Source organism: Zea mays, chromosome 8 (genome assembly GCF_902167145.1).
Source record: "Zea mays cultivar B73 chromosome 8, Zm-B73-REFERENCE-NAM-5.0, whole genome shotgun sequence".
In the NCBI taxonomy this organism is placed as follows: domain Eukaryota; kingdom Viridiplantae; phylum Streptophyta; class Magnoliopsida; order Poales; family Poaceae; genus Zea; species Zea mays.
Genome location: NC_050103.1, coordinates 158773558 through 158792454, shown reverse-complemented (window position 1 = coordinate 158792454; position 18897 = coordinate 158773558). Strand labels below are relative to the sequence as shown.

Sequence of the window (18897 nt, the reverse complement as noted above, 5' to 3'; positions counted from 1 at the left end):
TTCTCTAGGGAATGTTGGTTCCTCCTGCTTAGGCAATTCGGGCTGCAAGTTTTGGCACCGCAATCATCTAATATAAATTTCATGGAATGGTGGCATGAAGCAAATGAAGCTATTCAGGGTCCCTTCAGAGATGGCCTAAACTCTCTTATTGTGCTAGGTGCTTGGGCCTTATGGAATCATAGAAAAACACATGCATCTTTGATGGTCTTTTCCCTAATATTGCTAATTTCTTAATTCAAGTTGGGGACAAGCACCGTCTGTGGGAGTCTGCTGGGGCCAAGGGGCTGTCCTCCCTTGCTTCCTCCCTCTCAGATGTGGATTAGAGCTTTATAGGTGGATCGGTTTATGTTTGTTACCTTTAGACCGTTGTAAGGCGTCTCTTGTACTCCGGTCTATTTTGGACCTTTTTTTTTCGAAAGAGCGCAGGAGGACTGCGCACCCATATATTAAAGTAGAGGGAAAATAAAGGGCCATAATGACCCAGGTACAAGCACTCCTTATGGAGGCCAGAAACAAGCATACACAAAGCTATCCATAAAACTGGACAAAAAACACTACAGCCCTAGGAGCTAGGTAGTTTGGCTGGCCAAAAAGGAAAGCCCCTTGGCACCAGCCAGCCGCCACGTCTCCTGTTCATCCTCAGCAGCTTGAAGAAGGAAGGAGATAGAGGGGGTCCTTCCATCGAACACCACCTTGTTCCTATGATTCCAGATCATCCAGGCCCCTAAAGCAACAAGGGAGTCCAGTCCTTTCTTTCTCATGTTGAGGACCTGAGCCGAGGAATTCTCCCACCAACCAAGGAAGGAAGGCTCCACTTGCTGAGGGGATAAGCTGTGTAACCCAAACTTTCTCAAAAGCCTATACCAGAAAACTCTTGAGAACACACAGGAAACCAGCAGGTGATTAATGCTTTCAGGTTCTTGATCACAAAGAGGGCACCTAGCCGGATGGTTCATGCCTCTTTTCTGCAGCCTATCAGCAGTCCAGCATTTATCATGTGCCACCAGCCACAGGAAGAAATGACACTTGGGTGGCATCCAGGATTTCCAGATTCTTTTGTGGTGAAGAAAGGAGCACGATCCCTGGAAGAGCCCTTCATAAGCAACTTTTGCTGAGTAGTTACCATCTGGCGCTATGGTAAAAATGTGTCTGTCTTCAATATCAGGATGCAGTTGGAAATCCGTTAAAGCTTCCCAGAGATGCAAAAAATCAATCAAGGCCCCTGCTGAGAGAGCGCCCCTAATATCACTAATCCATCTCCTATTGTCCATTGCCTCTTGCACTGTTCTTTTATTGGCAATTCTTTTTGATATGGTGCAGAACAATCTTGGTGCTATATCAGCTACCTTTTTCCCATTAATCCATTTATCCACCCAAAAAAGAGTATTCGCACCATTGCCAACCTCTGACATCAATACTGCAGAGAAGAAGGACCTGGCAATACTTGAGACCTGAATGGGTAGGTCCACCCATGGCCTCGAAGAATCAGTTTTTTGCAGCCACAACCACCTCATTCTGAGAGCCCAACAAAGCTTAGTCAGGTTAGAAATCCCGAGGCCTCCCATATGTAGAGGCCTACAAACCTTTTCCCAGGCTACCATACAGTGACCTCCTTTAGCATCCTTTCTGCCTCTCCATAAGAATCCCCTTCTAATTTTATCAATTGCATTCAAAGCCCACTTAGGAAAATCAATAGCCATTGCAGTATAGATTGTCATACTAGTTAGGACATGCTGCACTAGAATTCTTCTGCCAGCTTTGTTCAACAACTCTGCCTTCCAGCTTGGGAGAAGATCTGCAATTTTCTCAATAAAGGGCATGAGCTGCTGTTTGGTTAGTTTGTGTAGAGAAAGAGGGAGACCCAAGTATTTGCAGGGTAGGGACTCCACCCCACAAGGTAACAAGCTTTGAACCTCCAGGATGGTCTGCTCCGAACATCTGATAGGATAAATACTGGATTTCTGCACATTGTTGTGTAGACCTGAGGCATTCCCAAAGATGTTGAGAATGTCCAGAGTAGTGGAAATGTCATTCTGAGTTGGGAGCAGGAAGAGGGCCACATCGTCAGCATAAATAGAAATTCTATGAAGATTCTTTCTGTTGGACAATTGTTGCAGCAACCCTGTCTCTTCAGCTTTGGCAAATAGAAGGCAAAGGACATCCATGACTAAAATAAATAACATGGGGGAGAGGGGATCCCCTTGCCTGAGCCCCCTTCTATGTTGGATTTTACTGCCAGGGCACCCATTGAGCAGCACTTGAGTAGTTGAGGAACCAAGTAACCCACAAATTATATTTCTCCAGATTTGGCCAAAACCCAAAGCCTGCAGCACCTCAATCAGAAAAGGCCATGAAACCGAGTCAAAGGCTTTTGTGATGTCGAGCTTAAAAAGAAGACATGCCTTATTTTGCTGATGTAAAAATCTTGAAGTTTGCTGCACTAACATAAAATTGTCCTGTATAAATCTGCCTTTGATGAAGGCACTCTGATTTGGGGAGACAAGCTCATTCAGATGACCAGCTCTCCTGCGTGTTTCTTTCTCCTTTTAATATAATGATACACAGCTCTCCTGCGTGTTCGAGAAAAAAAAATAGAGATAACAAGCACATAAATTTCCCCGTTCTTGTATTATTTCATGTGACTGGTGGATTTTATTTGCATGGTACACAATTTATTCATTTGGGGCCAAGAATTGAACTAATATGATGGTTGCAGGTCTAGAATTTTATTTGTAGGGGTACTATACAATGTATGTTGTGATTTGAAACGATTGGGATTTTGTTAATTTGAACAACTGATTGCCTTTCCTAGATCCACTCCTTAGGTTTTGCTCCGGAAGTTGTCACAATTTCTGGATCCGATAGGTGGTAAATTTCTGCATTTTAGGCATTACTCTGATAATTCAAAGTCTCCTTTTCTGTATCGGTGCAGACTAGAAGGGACTGTAAGTGAATATGAGGCCCTTTTGCTAACAGAAAGACAACAAAATGAAGCAGCTAATGCTGCAGTTGCTGAATCTCAAGCAAGAAGTGAAGCATTGGTAAGCAAGCTCGAAGATGCTGTGAAACAAAATGATCTCCTCCATGAAGCTGCTCAAAGGTTAGTGTTTATTCCAGAAAGTAATGTGGCCAACTCTGCAAATTGTAGTGTCATCAATAATCCCTAATTTGCATATTTATAAGGTCATAGCTACTCTTTAAGAGCAAATAATGGCCCAATAACACAGTGGCATTAATTATTGTGAGCTGTACAGTTTTAATCTTTTCATATTTCTATATGTGTTCCACATAGTTTGTATCTTGTGGTTGAATGCAGATTTGAAGAAGCTACAAAAAATTTGGAATCTTCACTAACATTTGAGAAGCAACGGCATCAGGCAAATTTGATAGAATTAGATGAAGCGCGAGAAAAGATTGAAGAACTTCAAAGAGAAGTTGGGGACACTGATGAAAAATCCACCCTGCTTCAGACTAGTATACAAAGGTTTTTCTTTTCTTCCCCTTTTCAAGAGTTCTAACTTCGTGTGATAATGCATTGCATTTTTTTGAGCAAATTTGTTATGTGATGTTTCCTTTGAAACTATATATTTAATATTTTAATAAAAACTCTGTTAATTCCTTTTTTCTTTGTGGGGATGCATCAAGAGAGAGCATGCTGTAAGAATATATTATCAAGAAAATACAAAATATACTTTGAGTCAATAAACTATAAAAGTACAATGTATGGATCTATTTGCATGGATAAGGGGGAAGGATTAACCCCTCACTTTTTGTTAGACTAATAGTTATTTCTTTCTTTGATGGGTGGACATAGCCTTGAAGAAAGGTTAGGAGAGAAGGATGCTCTATTGACAACAGAAAGGCTAGAAAGTGAAGCAACTAAGAAATCGCTCAATGAATCTGAGGATAGAAACAAGGACTTACTAATGAAAATTGAAGTTGCTGAGAAAGACATTGCTCACTTCCAAGAAACTGTCCAAAGGTCTGTTGCTTAATGTTTAACTTGCCTTAAAAATGCTTGATGCGGTTCATTTCTGATTTAATTCCTGATTCCGCAGTCATGATCTTGCTGTTAATAAATAAATCTACATGTCACTATTCTCTCAACTTATCTTTTGTTCCCCAATGGTTTAGAAATGAAGAAAATATGGCAGCACTGGAAACTTCGTTGAGATCTGAAAGGCAGCAAAAGGATGCAATCATGAAACAACTAGCTGAATCTCAGGGTGAAATAGGAGAGCTGCAAAGGAAGCTTGAAGATGCTGATGCCAGAAATGGGCTTCTTCAAGATTCTTTGCAGAGGTTCCATTCTTACCTTAAATTGATATCCTGTGTGATGTCTCAATTGCCTAGTTATCCTTCTGCCAAATCACACATCATGTTATGAACTCTTAGGGCATGTACACTGGAGAGACACCAAAACGGTTCTCCAAGCACAGGAGACAACTAAGAGACTCTATTGTACAATGAAGTGTCTCTAAACGTAGTCTGTTAATAAATACAGAATTAAATGTATTTGTATAGCATCAGATCGATAGAACAGACGACAAATTCGTACAGTGGGAAGTGAGGCGTCTGTTGTTACTTGGTTTACGAGCCAGAGGCGTCTCTTCACGGAGAGACGGCTCTAAGATTTTTTTGCAAATAACCCCCTAAAACACCTTAAGAGCCCCCACATTAAACACCACTGTACATGCCTTTATGGATAAGCACTATTGCCCTGTAAGTCTATAGTCTATTTCTTGCCCCTTGTAACCTTCTCTGCTTAATATAATGGGGTGCAGTTCTCATGCGCTTTTCGAGAGAAAAAAGTCTATAGTCTATTTCTTTACCAAGAAAAACATTTTGCTAAATAATTTTCAGAAAAAAATCAAGAGATAAGTAAAGCAGTTACAAAAATATTCCTCTCTCCGTTTTGATTTACATGTTGTTTTATCTTTTATATATACACAACGTTATTATGTATTAGATATAGTCGTAATAGGTGCATAGCAAAAGCCATGTGCCTAGGACAGTCAAAACGATCTATAATTTGGAACAGAGGGTGGTATGAGAGAGTTAGATAGAGAGATGAAGAATAACTTAAAAGGGAAGATATTGAACATGGTTAAATTTGCTATGTTGCATTCGATTAGATTGTCACACAAAACATGATCACCTTAGTATTTTAGCTAGCTAGTTGTCAGAAAAAACTAGCTTGTGTGTTTTTTCTTCACTCTTGGATGCTTGTTGCATGCCGCTTTTCATGTGTCACATGTACATGTTATGGGGGTGTTTGGGATTGCTCTAGGCTCTAGCTCCAGCGTGGAGTTGTAGTTTATAATATAAATTTAAATACATGCTCTATTCTAGCTTGTCATGTCTTCCGTCTTCATTATTTTCTGGTCGGCACATAAATATTCGATAAAATATTAGTACACACAAATACATGAAAATGAGCAATACAACCATGCCCCACCGGCTATAGAGGTGCATGACGGTGGAGAGTTGCGACAACATTTTTAGTAATATAATTTTTAAGAATATTATAGCTTTTAACCTTATTTAATTTCTTGTCAAGCGAAGCTAATTGAGCTAGATGGTGGACTCAGAGAGAGTAAAGCAGCTTAGGATTTAATCGTGAGCAGTGATGGATCCAAAATTTAATAAAGCCTGGACTGATTTTAATATGATAACAAAATATAGTGCACAAAATAAAAAGTTCAATTACAAAATAAAGTGCGGCAATATTTTTTTTTTTTTTTGAACAAACGCAGGAGAGCTGCGTGTCATTAAATTAAGAAGAAAAAAAGAACATAGGAGAGACAAGACTTGTCAACCCCTAATTACAAAGGCCCCTAGGCCGAGACCCCTCCGGCAATAACACAACGCACCACACACACACAAGGTAACAACCCGACCAAAAACGACTACCAGCAGGAAAACTGCTAAGGTCCCCTAGGGAGCTGGCGCAGCAGGAGGTCCTGCAGAGCTGATGCACCAGCCAAACACCAGACGTTGCCCTCCTCAATCACAGCACTCTGAACTCGCTGGGTGCAGGGCACAACCCCCTCAAAAACACAAGCATTACGGTGCTTCCAAATCTCCCAAGCAACCAAAATGATCAAGGAATTAAGACCTTTTCTTAGACTCTTCTCCACTTTCTTGATACTTTGGCACCACCAATTTGAGAAACGAGTGCATCCATGCTGAGGCACAATGGCAAGGAGGCCTAAATTGTGTAGCATGGACGTCCATATCTGCCGAGCGAACACGCAGGAGACAAGAATATGCTGGATGGTTTCCTCAGCCTGATCACACAGAGGGCAAGCAACTGGATGGGGCAGACCTCTTTTTGCAAGTCGATCAGCTGTCCAAACCCTGTTTTTGATTGCCAACCATACAAAGAATTTGCATCTTAAGGGGGCCCAGGTCTTCCAGACACGTCGCCAAGGGCCAAAAGGGATAGAGCCAACAAAGAGAGCATCATAGGCCGATTTGCTACAATAAGTACCATGAGCAGAGAGGCGCCAGATGTGTTGGTCTGCGATGTCAGGTTGCAGAACTACCCCATCAACCAAGTTCCATAGCTGCAGATACTCTACTAGGACCGTTACAGACAATCCTCCCCGAATATCTGACACCCATTGACGATTTGTGAGCCCCTCAGCTACTGTTCTTCGCTTTAAAGCCCTTCTAGAAATCACTTGGATAAGGGTTGGACAGTGTTCAGCCACAGTTTTACCAAGGAGCCAACGATCAGACCAGAACTTCACAGATTCACCACTGCCTACCACTGAGGTAATAGCCACATCAACGAGGGCCTTTGCATTACGGTGCACTCGGATAGGGAGACCAGCCCATGGCCTTGACGCGTCAGTCTTTTGTAACCAAAGCCACCTGGCACGTAGGGCCCATCCAAACATCTCCAGGTTGAGAATACCCAGACCACCATACTTGAGAGGCCGCTGGACAGCTTCCCAGGACACGAGACAGTTACCTCCATTTGCATCACCTTGCCCCTTCCAAAGAAAGCCTCGTCTCCTCTTATCGATTGCCTTAAAAACCCATTTAGGGAGTTCTAAAGCAAGCATAAGATAGATAGGGACAGAAGACAACACTGTCTTAACCATGACAAGACGACCAGCCCGGCTGAGAAGATTAGCTTTCCATCCTGGAAGTTTATCAGCAACTTTATCAACAAGCGGCAGGAGATCAGAGTTAGCAAGCCTATGGATTGATAGAGGAATCCCCAAGTAAGTGCAGGGAAAATTTTTTGTAGCACATGGTAATAAGGCAGAAATGGTGGTCAGCTCATTCGCTCCACATTGAATGGGTGTAACAGAACTTTTGGAGATGTTCGTTTTTAACCCAGTAGCATGACCAAAGATGTCTAAAATGCTGATAATTGCTGAGATATCCTGATGAGAGGGCCGCATGAACAAAACACGGAGGTTTGCCTTATATTTTAATCATAAGATGCACGCTGCCTGATCACGAAGAACGTCTCGCACATCGATGATGCGTCGTTCCTGGTGCACATGTTCAACAGCGACGGTGGCGAGGGTGACAGAGTGACGGTGAGGAGCGGCAGGAGCCCGCGACGCCGGAGAGCTGGCCAGACATGCGGCGCTGGTGGGCCGCTCTAAAGAATATAATAGAATTTTTCATCTCCATTCGGATTCGTCTAGAAGATTAGTGAGCCGGTCGATGTGTGCGGTGAAATAAAAACCAAACTAATCCAGCCACGCGTTGGGAGCCGTTCGCAGCCGTCTGAACACAATCATGCGGCTGGAATTTTAAAAGTGACATGGACGAACCGCGTGCGAGGTTTGCGTCCGCCTTTAATATATAGAATTTATGAACGGTAGCTGTTGTAATATGATCTTGAACTTAGGTTAGAAGAGGGTGCCACAGCAAAAGATGCTCTTTACTTAGCAGAAAGAAAAGAGCATGATCAAACGAAGAAATCACTCTTTGAAGCTCAAGAAACAAACAAGGAGTTACTAAAAAAATTGAGGAAGCTGAGAAAAACATAGATCAGCTTCTGGAGAATGTGGAAAAGTTCAGTTTTGTTTTGCTAACTCTATTTGGTAGTTTGGCATAACTAGCAGCTAAACTGAATTGTTGTGCACACAGTACTATAAAGATCCACTCTTATCTTTTTTAACCTTCTGAGCTAACACTGGTTTCCTGAATTTCACTCAATAGTATAGACTGGAAAAGATGGAATTATAAGAGAGTCTTTACTGCTTACAACAAAGCAAAGATATGATTACACCGCAAAATTGCTGCTTGAATCTCAAGAGAAAAACCGAGAGTTAGGGCACAAAGTAGATAGCTCGGATAGCAAAATTGTTCTGCTTGAAGATTCAGTAAAAATGTTTAATCTCTTTTCTTACAAGTACGGTTAAATTCAAACCTACTTTACACTAAGTTTAATACTTCTCTTCTTTACACATAGACTCGAAGAAAGTACAGCAGATAAAGATTCTTTATTGGCTACAGAAAGACATGAAAACAGTGAAACCAAGAAGGAATTAGCTGGTTCTCAGAAAAAGATTGCGGAATTGCTAACTGAAGTGCAAGATACCGGTGCATATATTGCAGAACTTGAGGGCTCGGTTAGGAGGTCTGTAACTTCTTATAGGGATGAGTCATCCTTCTCTGTTCTGACTTCAGCAATAACCTTATTTTATCTTCAATTGCATAACACGGCGATATGTTCCGATCCATGTGCATAGACTCGAAGGAAACTTGACAGTAACTGAAGCTTCATTGCTAACTGAAAAGGAACAGAATGCTTCCACCTTAAAATTACTTACAGAAGCACAATTGAGAATCGAAGAATTAATAAAAAAGCTTGAAGGTTCAAATAGAAAATCTGATAGTCTTCTGGATACAATAACAAGGTCAGATTGCTGTCTTTCTTTCCACTGTTTTCTTGGGTGGTTTGAAGAATTTTCCACTTTGTTCATGCATCAGTAAGCTCACAGAATTGTAAATCTTCAAATGATGGTAAATCTTCAAATGATCTCCATACGGGGGAAAACAACAATTTCCCCCTTTTTTCTGATTGTAATGGTTGAGAATCTTTACTATTAGTGTATATGTATAGTTTATTTCTTCTAGTGTATTTTCTCTAGAATCTAGGGTTCTCCCTATAAATTACTTCATGTACTTTTGCCCTTTGGGCCTTATGGAAAAGACAAGTTGCCATTTCCTTCACTCCTAACATATGGTACAGAGTTAGGGTTTCCAACTGCCAACCGCTGTCCACTGCCCCACCACCACCGTTACCGGCTGCGCGTTCGCCGCGTCCGCGCTCGACCGTGCGCCCGTGACTGGATGTGTTCCAGCGTCGGCCGCTGACCTCGACTTCGTGCCCTTGTCGACTGCCAATGCCCACGCTTGGTTGCGCGCCCTCGCTGGCTGCCGACCACGTTTGGCTGCGTGCCCTCGCCAGCTGCTACCCCGCCCGCCGCTCGCCTCGCTGGCCTTCCTGCTGCGGCGCCTCGCGTCAGCATCGACGACCTCCGCCTACTCCGGGGACCAGCTCTCCACGCTGACACCCCCGCGCCCGAGCGCGTGCCTCTGCTACGCCCTCTGTTCTTCAACCCTCCGCGGCTTTCACTTCCTGCTGCGCACTTCACCCTCCACTCAGCATGGCAGTTTCTCCTCGTTCTAACCCCGTTGTGCAACTTCCCTTTGTCACCTTCGATGGCACTAACTTCCGGGAGTGGTCCACTATGTTTCGTTCGTGTCTCAATAGCCACTGTATATGGGGTCACCTTATCGGTCTATCTCCTCCCCCTGATCCGGAACATCCCGAGGAGCCCACTGCAGGGGTCGATGGTGTTCCTCCTTCTGCTTAGGTTATGGAGTGTTATGCCCAGTATTTGAGCACTACATGGTGGACTTAGCCGACTATGATACTTGGCTTGCTGATGAGGCTCAGACGACTCAGATTCTTCTTGGCAGTATGAAGGTGGAATTTGCCATAGATCTCTTTGCTCTGCCCTCCACTCAGGAGATGTGGGAGCGGGCACAAGCTCTCTACCAGCCGAGCAGCACCACTCTCTACATCTCCACCCTGGAGCTCGCTAGCTCTCTTCATCAGTAGGACTTTTTCGTCGATGCCTTCTACCACAAGCTGACTGAGGTGTGGCGCTAGCTTGACTCGCTAGAGCCACCGTACTGTCAGACATGTCCCTGTTGTGCCCTTTGGCATGGGCACACCAGTGTTCTTCGCCTCCACTAGTTCCTCCGGCGTCTTCGTTTGGAATTCGAGCAGCTTTAGGCTTAGCTCCTCACTCGTTCTCCTCTCCCATCCCTGGTTAAGGCGGTCACCTTAGCCTAGGCTGAGGAGATTCATCTTTGTGGTGTGTTGTCGTCTTCTTCGACAATTCTTGCTACTCCGAGTGTGTCACCTGCCGTAGCTCCTACTTCTACCCCGACTCCAGCAGCGATTCCTCTTGCCCACGGGGCACTGTTGTTGTTGTCTTTTACCGCTATTGCAAGTTGACAACACATACCATTGAGAAGTGCAGGTGATGTCCTCCATGCCACGGGGGAGGTGCCCCCGCTATTGTTGCACCTGCCTCGCCTCAGTCATCTCCTGATTAGGCCCTCCACCTGACTCGGCGCATGGAGTGCCTTTGTGCTACTTCGTCCGCTTCCTCCGTGGTCTCCTCGGTTGCTACTCATGCGCTGGCCGCATATAGGTGCCTCGTTGTCAGGTACTATAGTGCCCTGGATTCTTGGCTCAAGAGATTCTTTTCACATGGCCCATGATTCTACTTCTCTTTGTTCCTTGAGTTCATCATCTGCTTCCTTGTTTGTGAACACTGCTGGTGGCACTTCCCACCCTGTTCTTAGTCATGTCACCCTTCACACTTCGTGTTTTATAGTTCCTTCTGTTTCTCATGTTCCTGATCATAATTTGTAGATGTCTGCTAGTCAGATCACTGATCATGATTGTCGTATTATTCTTGAGTCTGACTCTTGCTCTGTTCAGGATCGACGTACGTGGACCATAGTTGATATTGGTCGCAAGCTCTGTGATCGTCTTTGGGAGCTTGATTGGCTTCTTCTTCCTTCAACTTCCACTTGATTCCACCACCACTTCAGTCAGCTTCGCTCAATGGAACCATCGTCTCAGTCACATGTGTCGGTCTTGTCTGTCATCACTTTTTTTTACTGGTGTACTTGGCAAGGTTTCTGGTGATACCTCCCTCTGGTGATACCTCCCTCCCTCAGTTTTGGTCGAAGATGTCTACAATTGCTTAGCTTGTGAACATTCAACCCTCTATTGCTCTACATGGTGTCACTCCTCCTAAACGTCTTTTTGGTTGCCCACCACAGTATAGTCACTGTCAGGGCCTAAGGAGGCCCACGGAGGGGTTGCGACAGGAACAGCCATGGGCCCTCCAAGGGGATTAGATAAGGATAGTTAGAGATAAGATTAGAAGATTAGTTAAGATTATTTAGGAGATTAGTTGAAATTATCTAGGAAGGTTATCGATTAGTTTGTTGAGAGTTTTTAGGAGAGTTTTAAGGATATAAGGATCTCTAGCTAGACAGGGGCGGCCAGCCGACCTATTTATGTAATCAATGGATGAGAAATAAAGTAGGCAAGAATTAGAAGGGAGAAACCCTCCTCTTGCTTGGCCGTGGGTAGAGGCCCCCGGCCGACGTTCCTGCCCATCGATACCCCTCTCCAATCCCTCACCGATCTAGCGACCATAACATCTGGTATCAGAGAGCTTGGGTTTCGATCCGATCCCATGGCTTCTGCTGCCAATTTCATGTCATCGTCCTGGCAATCGGCGTCCCCATCTCCATGGACTGCGCTGCATGTCACCTTCGTCACGCCGTCCTGGCAACCGGCGTCCCCATCTACATGGGCAGCATCACCTGCCAATTTTGTCACCACATCCTGGACGTCAGCGTGCCCATCTCCAAGGACAACGCCAAATTTCGTCACATCATCTTTGTTGGCGGCGTCTCCGTCCCCATGGGCGACGCCACAAGGGGCAGCCACGGCTCAACAATTACCAGCTCCATCGATGGGGGACTTGTGGACCAACATAAGGGCTGATCTCGCAAAGATGCAAGCCTCGCTCCGGATGGTTGAGCAGGGCTGCTGCAAATCAAGGCAGCAGTGCAACATGAGCAGCAGCTGGCGTTGTCCGCACGGCTCCAGACGTCGGCAGCTGTGGGCATACAGGCTGCTGCTCGTGGCTTCCTTGCACGACGGAGAGTGCGAGAGATGCACTGACAGATGCTCGAGGCAGCCTTGGTGACGGTTGACCTCGGCACACGGGGGTGCGACCTCGCCCTGTTGGCCGGCCATCAGCAGCGGCACTGGGCCGCTATCTCCAAGTGCGAGCATGGTACGTGTCCCGCGGGTGACGAACTTCAACTCTATGGCAGCGGCGGTAGGGCGCACTGTTTAGCGCCACCACATTACGCTACCGGCCGCCACGAGGGTGCCTCTGTTGGTTATTGTTGCGACCTATTCCAGGTGCCCGTCTATGTGCTCCCCTTTCGTCCAGATGGCGTCCATGGGATCCAGATGGCTTCACACGTGCAAGTCCAATGCGCGGAGGGTGTCCGCCTTATCTTATGGGGTCAATTTTTTTCAGATTCGGAATAATAAGATAAGCCGAGATGTAAAAGTCTTGTCTTCTAGATGTATGGTTTTGGTTCAAGTAGACTCGGTTTTTGAGCACCTATCATACTGCAGCTCGAGGACGAGCTGCTTGTCCAGGAGGGGTGTAGTGTCAGGGCCTAAGGAGGCCCACGGAGGGGCTGCGACAGGAGCAGCCATGGGCCCTCTGAAAGTCGCCTAGAGGGGGTGAATAGGCGGAAACTGAAATTTACAAACTTTAAGCACAACTACAAGCCGGGGTTAGCGTTAGAAATAAAAACCGAGTCCAAAAGAGAGGGCGAAAACAAATCACAAGCAAATGAAGCGGATGACACGGTGATTTGTTTTACCGAGGTTCGGTTCTTGCAAACCTAGCCCCCGTTGAGGTGGTCACAAAGACCGGGTCTCTTTCAACCCTTTCCCTCTCTCAAACGGTCACATAGACCGAGTGAGCTTTTTCCTTAATCAAATGGGTCACTTAGACCCCTCACAAGGACCACCACAACTTGGTGTCTCTTGCTTTGATTACAAGTGTCTTGAGAACAAGAATGGAGGAATAAGAAAGCGACCCAAGCGACAAGAACTCAAATGAACACGAAAATCTCTCTCTCACAAGTCACTAAGTGTTTGGAGTGGTTTTGGACTTTGGAGAGGATTTGATCTCTTGTTTGTGTCTTGTAGTAAAGTCTAGAGCTCTTGTATTGAATGCAATATGCTGGAAACTTGGATGCCTTGAATAGAGGTGGTTGGGGGTATTTATAGCCCCAACCACCAAAACAGCCGTTGGTGAGGGCTGCTGTCGATGGGCGCACCGGACAGTCCGGTGCGCCAGCCACGTCACTCAACCGTTAGGGTTCTGACGGTTTCGATCGTTGGAGCTCTGACGGCCTGGGCCACCGGACAGTTCGGTGTCGCACCGGACAGTCACTGTCCGGTGCGCCTTCTGGCGCTGCTCTGACTCTGCGCGAACTGTCTGCGCACTGTTCACGTTGCAGGCGACCGTTGGAGTCGACCGTTGCGCTTGGGAGCCGTTGCTCCGCTGGCACACCGGACAGTCCGGTGAATTATAGCGGAGCGCGGCCTCAGAAACCCGAAGGTGAAGAGTTTGAAGTCAATCCACCCTGGTGCACCGGACAGTCCGGTGCGCCAGACCAGGGTTCACTTCAGTTTCTTTTGCTCATTTCTTTTGAACCCTAACTTTTAATCTTTTTATTGGTTTGTGCTGAACATTTGGCACCTGTAGAACATATAATCTAGAGCAAACTAGTTAGTCCAATATTTGTGTTGGGAAACTCAACTACCAAAATATTTATAGGAAAAGGTTTGACCCTATTTTCCCTTTCACCCTCCAAGGGGGATTAGATAAGGATAGTTAGAGATAAGATTAGAAGATTAGTTGAGATTATTTAGGAGATTAGTTGAGATTATCTAGGAAGGTTATCGGTTAGTTTGTTGAGAGTTTTTAGGAGAGTTTTAAGGAGATAAGGATCTCTAGCTAGACATGGCGGCCAGCCGGCCTATTTATGTAATCAATGGATGAGAAATAAAGTAGGCAAGAATTAGAAGGGAGAAACCTCTTGCTCGGCCGTGGGCAGAGCCCCCCGGCCGACGTTCCGATACCCCTCTCTAATCCCTCACCGATCTAGCAACCATAATAGTCACCTTCGTGCTTTCGGTTGTGTTGCCTTCGTCCTTCTTCAATCTCGCGAGAGGACCAAGCTCACTGCACAATCTGTTCAGTGCACCTTCCTTGGATTTGACTATGAGCGTAAGGGATATTGTTGTTGGGACCCTGTCGCTTGCCGCCTTTGGGTGTCTCGGGATGTCACCTTTGATGAGTCTCGTCCCTTCTTTACTACTGATTTGTCCTCTTCTTCCTCTCCCTCTGAATATGTTAATTTCCTCTGTTCTGTTTCACCTCTATTCCTCCATCACTATCACCTCGACCCCCCTCACCTCCACCACTATCGCCTTCACCTCCACCATTGCCTCCTCTACCTCCACCTCCATCTTCGCCATCCCCTCCATCACGTCCACCAATTATTTTCCACTACACTCGACGTCCTAATCCTCCACCATCCCCTTTGGCACTGTTAGAATACCTGATTAGGGTTTGGGGTTCTCCCCGTGTAATTACTGTCTCACCCCTCTGTAATGGGCCTGGCCCAGTTCTCCAGTCTATTAATAGATTGCCCAGCCCCTATTAGGGTTTGGGTTTCCCAATCTAACTTGGTACCAGAGCTAGGTTCGTTTTTTTTCCTCTCTTCCCTTCCTGGCCGCCAGCCGCCGGCATCCTCCCCTCGGCGGCCGTGCTCCCCCCGCTCCTCACCCTGCCGCCGGTGCCCTCTCCCCGGCCTCGCCCGCGCCCGGCTCGGCCTGTGCCACCCCTGCTCGCCGCCGGCCTCCCCAGTCCGGCCGAGTCCACGCTGCCCCGAGCCGTCCGCTCCTGCTCGTGGTCGACGTGCCTGCCCCGGATCTCGCGCCGCGCCACCACCCCGGTTCCCGCGTCCGCTCGCCGCGACGCCTACGGCGGCCAAGTCCGCCGCGTCGGACAAGGGGAAGAAGGCCTCCCAGACGCGCATGGCTGCTTACGTGAGGACCGCGTCGTCCTGGTCGCGCTCGTCGCGCCCTAGACGCCAGGAGCCCCGCCCGCCCCCGTTTACTCCACTGACCACCTCTGCCCGGCGGCTGCTCCCCACCTCCGCTGTCGGCGCCCTCCCCTCGGCGTCCTCGCTCCCCCTCTCCTCTCCGGCGTTCGCGTTTGCGCCGCCCCTGGCCTGGAGCCGCTGACACTGACCCCGCCCTCAGCGTCCGCTGCGCGTAAGCTCCCCATCAAGCGTCGGCCACCCTCACCATCTCAGCCGCGCACTCCACTGCTCCCGGGCATCAGCCCCTCCAAGCCCGTGCGACGTCGCCTTCGTCCGGTGCCTCGCCGACGCGCCGCGCCGCTTCTCGGGCGTCCGCCGGTACCAGCGTGTCGGCGCTCCGCGCCGCGTCGGCCCCGTGCTGCTCCTCGTCCTCGTCGTGACGCCCGTCTCTCTCCAGCCACCAGCCGCGACCCATCCCTGCCACCTGCTGGATCGGCCTCTTCCTCCAGCCGTCGGAACACGCACCAGAGCCGCCGCCGTGGACATTGTCTGCATAATTGCAGCCGCACTCCCTATCTCCCCCTCTTCCATCTCCCACCACAAAGCGTCACCTCTCTCTTCTCCATTCCTCTTCCATTGTGAGCAGCTCACCCCTCTGCCGCACCATTCGCCATTCACTTCTCCACTCTCTCATGGCTTCACCCCCTTTCGACGGGCTCACCGTGCGTGTCCTCCTCCACGATGGTCAGCTTGTCCAGGGCACCTTCGTGGCCTTCGATCGCGGCATGAGCCCTGTCCTCCGTGACTGTGTTGAAATCCACCCCACGACCGGTCGTCACGTGTCTGGACCCCTTGTCTTCCCTCGTACAATGATCGCCTCCCTGGCAATCGACCCACCTTTGTCCCCCTCCCCTCCTAGTAACCACGCCAGCGCTCCTCCTCTGGCTCTTTCTGCGCACCCTGCGGCCTTCCCTCTGTCTACCCCTCCCGTCGATTGGGTGGTTGACTCCGGGGCCTCCTTCCACACTACCCCCACAACTAGTTCGTTATTCCACTCCCATCCACCACACCCCTCACATCCTTCCTCCATCGTCGTCGGCAACGGTTCCACCCTCCCGGTCACCTCAGTAGGTGCATCAGTTCTTCCAGGACCATTCTGCCTTAACGACGTCCTTGTTGCTCCCGGACTGACTCATCCCCTCCTCTCGGTTCGTCGCTTCACTAGTGACAACCAGTGCTCTATGAAATTCGACCCCTGGGGTCTCACCATATGCCACCTTCCCACACATGTTGTGCTCGCTCGCTGTGACAGCTCCGGCCCCCTCTATTCTCTTCACTTGCCCTCCACTCCCCACACCAGAGTAGCCTCATCTCCTGCACTTACTACTACCATCACATCACATGCTCTTGCTACTACCACCACCTCCTCCGCCCTTTGGCACCGTCGCCTCGGGCACCCTGGATCTGACGTCATGGCCCAGCTTTCCAGTCACTCGGACATATCCTATACTCGGGGCTCTTCTGAGCGCCTCTGTCATACTTGTCAGCTCGGCCGTCACTCCCGTCTTCCTTTTTCCATTTCCACATCCAGGGTTGTTCAGGCCTTTGATCTTGTCCACTGTGATCTCTGGACGTCTCCGGTCCTTAGCCTCTCCGGCTACAAATACTACCTGGTCATTCTGCACGACCACTCCCATTTTCTTTGGACTTTCCCCCTTCGGCTGAAGTCCGACACGTTTACCACCCTCACTCACTTCTTCGCCTGGGTATCCACCCAGTTCCGACGCCCGATCCGTGCACTACAGTGCGACAACGGCCGCGAGTTCGACAACCACGCCTCTCAGTCATTCTTCCTCACCAATGGCATTCAGTTGCGTCTCTCGTGCCCCTACACCTCCGCCCAGAACGGCCGGGCAGCGCGTATGATTCGCACCACCACCAACATGATCCCCTGCCTTCTCTTCCAGGCGTCTCTCCCTGCCAGCTACTGGGCAGAGGCCCTGCACATCACCACCCACCTCCTCAACCGTCTTCCCTCCAAGGCGGTGAACCACCCTACTCCCTACTTCGCCCTGTACGGCACAACCCCCACCTACGATCACCTTTGCGTGTTCGGCTGTGCCTGCTACCCTAACACTTTCGCTACTGCCCCTCATAAGCTTTCTCCTCGCTCCACCCGCTGCCTCTTCCTTGGCTACTCCTCTGACCACAAGGGGTATCGGTGTCTGGACCACGCCTGCGCCTCGCGAGGCCCCGCCGACCCCTCCCGCACCATGCGCAGCCCTGTCGACGCCCACGTCTCGCTTCGCCGACCCCGCGCTCGTCTACCACCGCCGTCACCACGTCACTACCTCGGCACTTGCTGACCCGGGCCCGTCGACGAGCCCAGTGTGCTTCGCTGACCCCGCTGTCGTCTATCACCGCCGCGAGTCGGCCACGCCTGCGGCCCCCGACGTCCCGGCAGACCGCCCCGAGCCACCGGTGTACCACCCGGTCGCCATCCACCGCGACCCCAGGCACGTCCACCCGATGGTGACCCGGCGCGCCGCCGGCGTTCTTCGACCTGTCGACCGGCTGATCTTGGCAGCTGATACGACTACCACTCCACCGGACGCCTCCCCGGTCCCCTCCTCCGTTCGCACCGCCCTCGCCGACCCACACTGGCGACGCGCTATGGAGGAGTACGCGGCCCTCCTGGCCAACCACAACTGGGACTTGGTGCCATGTCCACCAGGCACCAACATGGTCACTGGCAAGTGGCTATTTCGCCACAAGCTTACCTCGAACGGCTCCCTCGACCGCTACAAGGCCCGTTGGGTCCTTCGGGGCTTCACCCAACGCCCCGGAGTGGACTACGACGAGACCTTCAGCCCCGTCGTCAAGTTCGCCACTGTTCCCACCGTCCTCGCCCTCTCCCGGGACTGGGCGATCCATCAGCTCGACGTCAAGAATGCCTTCCTCCACGGCACTCTGACGGAGACTGTCTACTGCAGCCAGCCCACCGGCTTCGTCGACGAAGCTCATCCGGATTTGGTCTGCCGGCTGAACCGCTCCCTCTACGGCCTCAAGCAGGCGCCGCAGGCCTGGTACAGTCGCTTTGCTTCCTACTTGGCCTCCATCGGCTTCGTCGAGGCCAAGTCGGACACGTCCCTCTTCATCTACCGTCGCGGCGACGACACCGTCTTCCTTCTGCTCTACGTCGACGACATTGTGCTCACGACATCCACCACCGACCTTCTACAGCGCACGATCATCGCCCTGCAGCGGGAGTTCGCGATGAAGGACCTGGGGCCCCTCCACCACTTCCTCGGCATCACCGCCGAGCGCCGGTCCCAGGGTCTCTTCCTCCATCAGCGCCAGTACGCCATCGACATACTGGAGCGGGCTGGCATGTCCGACTGCAAGCCCTGCCCCACGCCTGTCGACACTCAGGCGAAGCTCTCAGAGGACGACGGGCCCCCGGTCGCCGATGCGACGTCCTACCGGAGCCTGACCGGCGCGCTCCAGTACCTCACCTTCTCCAGGCCTGACATCGCCTACGCCGTCCAGCAGGTGTGCCTGCATATGCACACCCCGCGGGAGCCTCATCTCACCGCTCTCAAGCGGATCCTGCGCTACCTCCGCGGCTCCCTCGACTACGGCCTCCTACTTCGACCATCCCCGGCGTCGGAACTCGTG

The 18897-nt window shown here is 49.6% G+C and overlaps 1 protein-coding gene across 6 annotated transcripts in view; it reads left to right on the top strand.

Moving 5' to 3' along the window:
- The window catches only part of LOC103637423 (myosin-17), a 65397-nt gene that overhangs the window by 24746 nt on the left and 21754 nt on the right, over nt 1–18897 (top strand). For 3 of the 6 annotated variants that reach the window (XM_020542473.2, XM_020542470.2, XM_020542475.3), the window contains exons 26-31: nt 2933–3100; nt 3317–3484; nt 3815–3982; nt 4135–4302; nt 8444–8611; nt 8724–8891. In XM_020542473.2, the coding sequence (XP_020398062.1) occupies nt 2933–3100; nt 3317–3484; nt 3815–3982; nt 4135–4302; nt 8444–8611; nt 8724–8891 (1008 nt within the window). The remainder of the gene's footprint in view (nt 1–2932; nt 3101–3316; nt 3485–3814; nt 3983–4134; nt 4303–8443; nt 8612–8723; nt 8892–18897) is intronic. The other 3 variants (XM_020542474.2, XM_035961872.1, XM_020542471.2) reach the window with 2 other exon arrangements.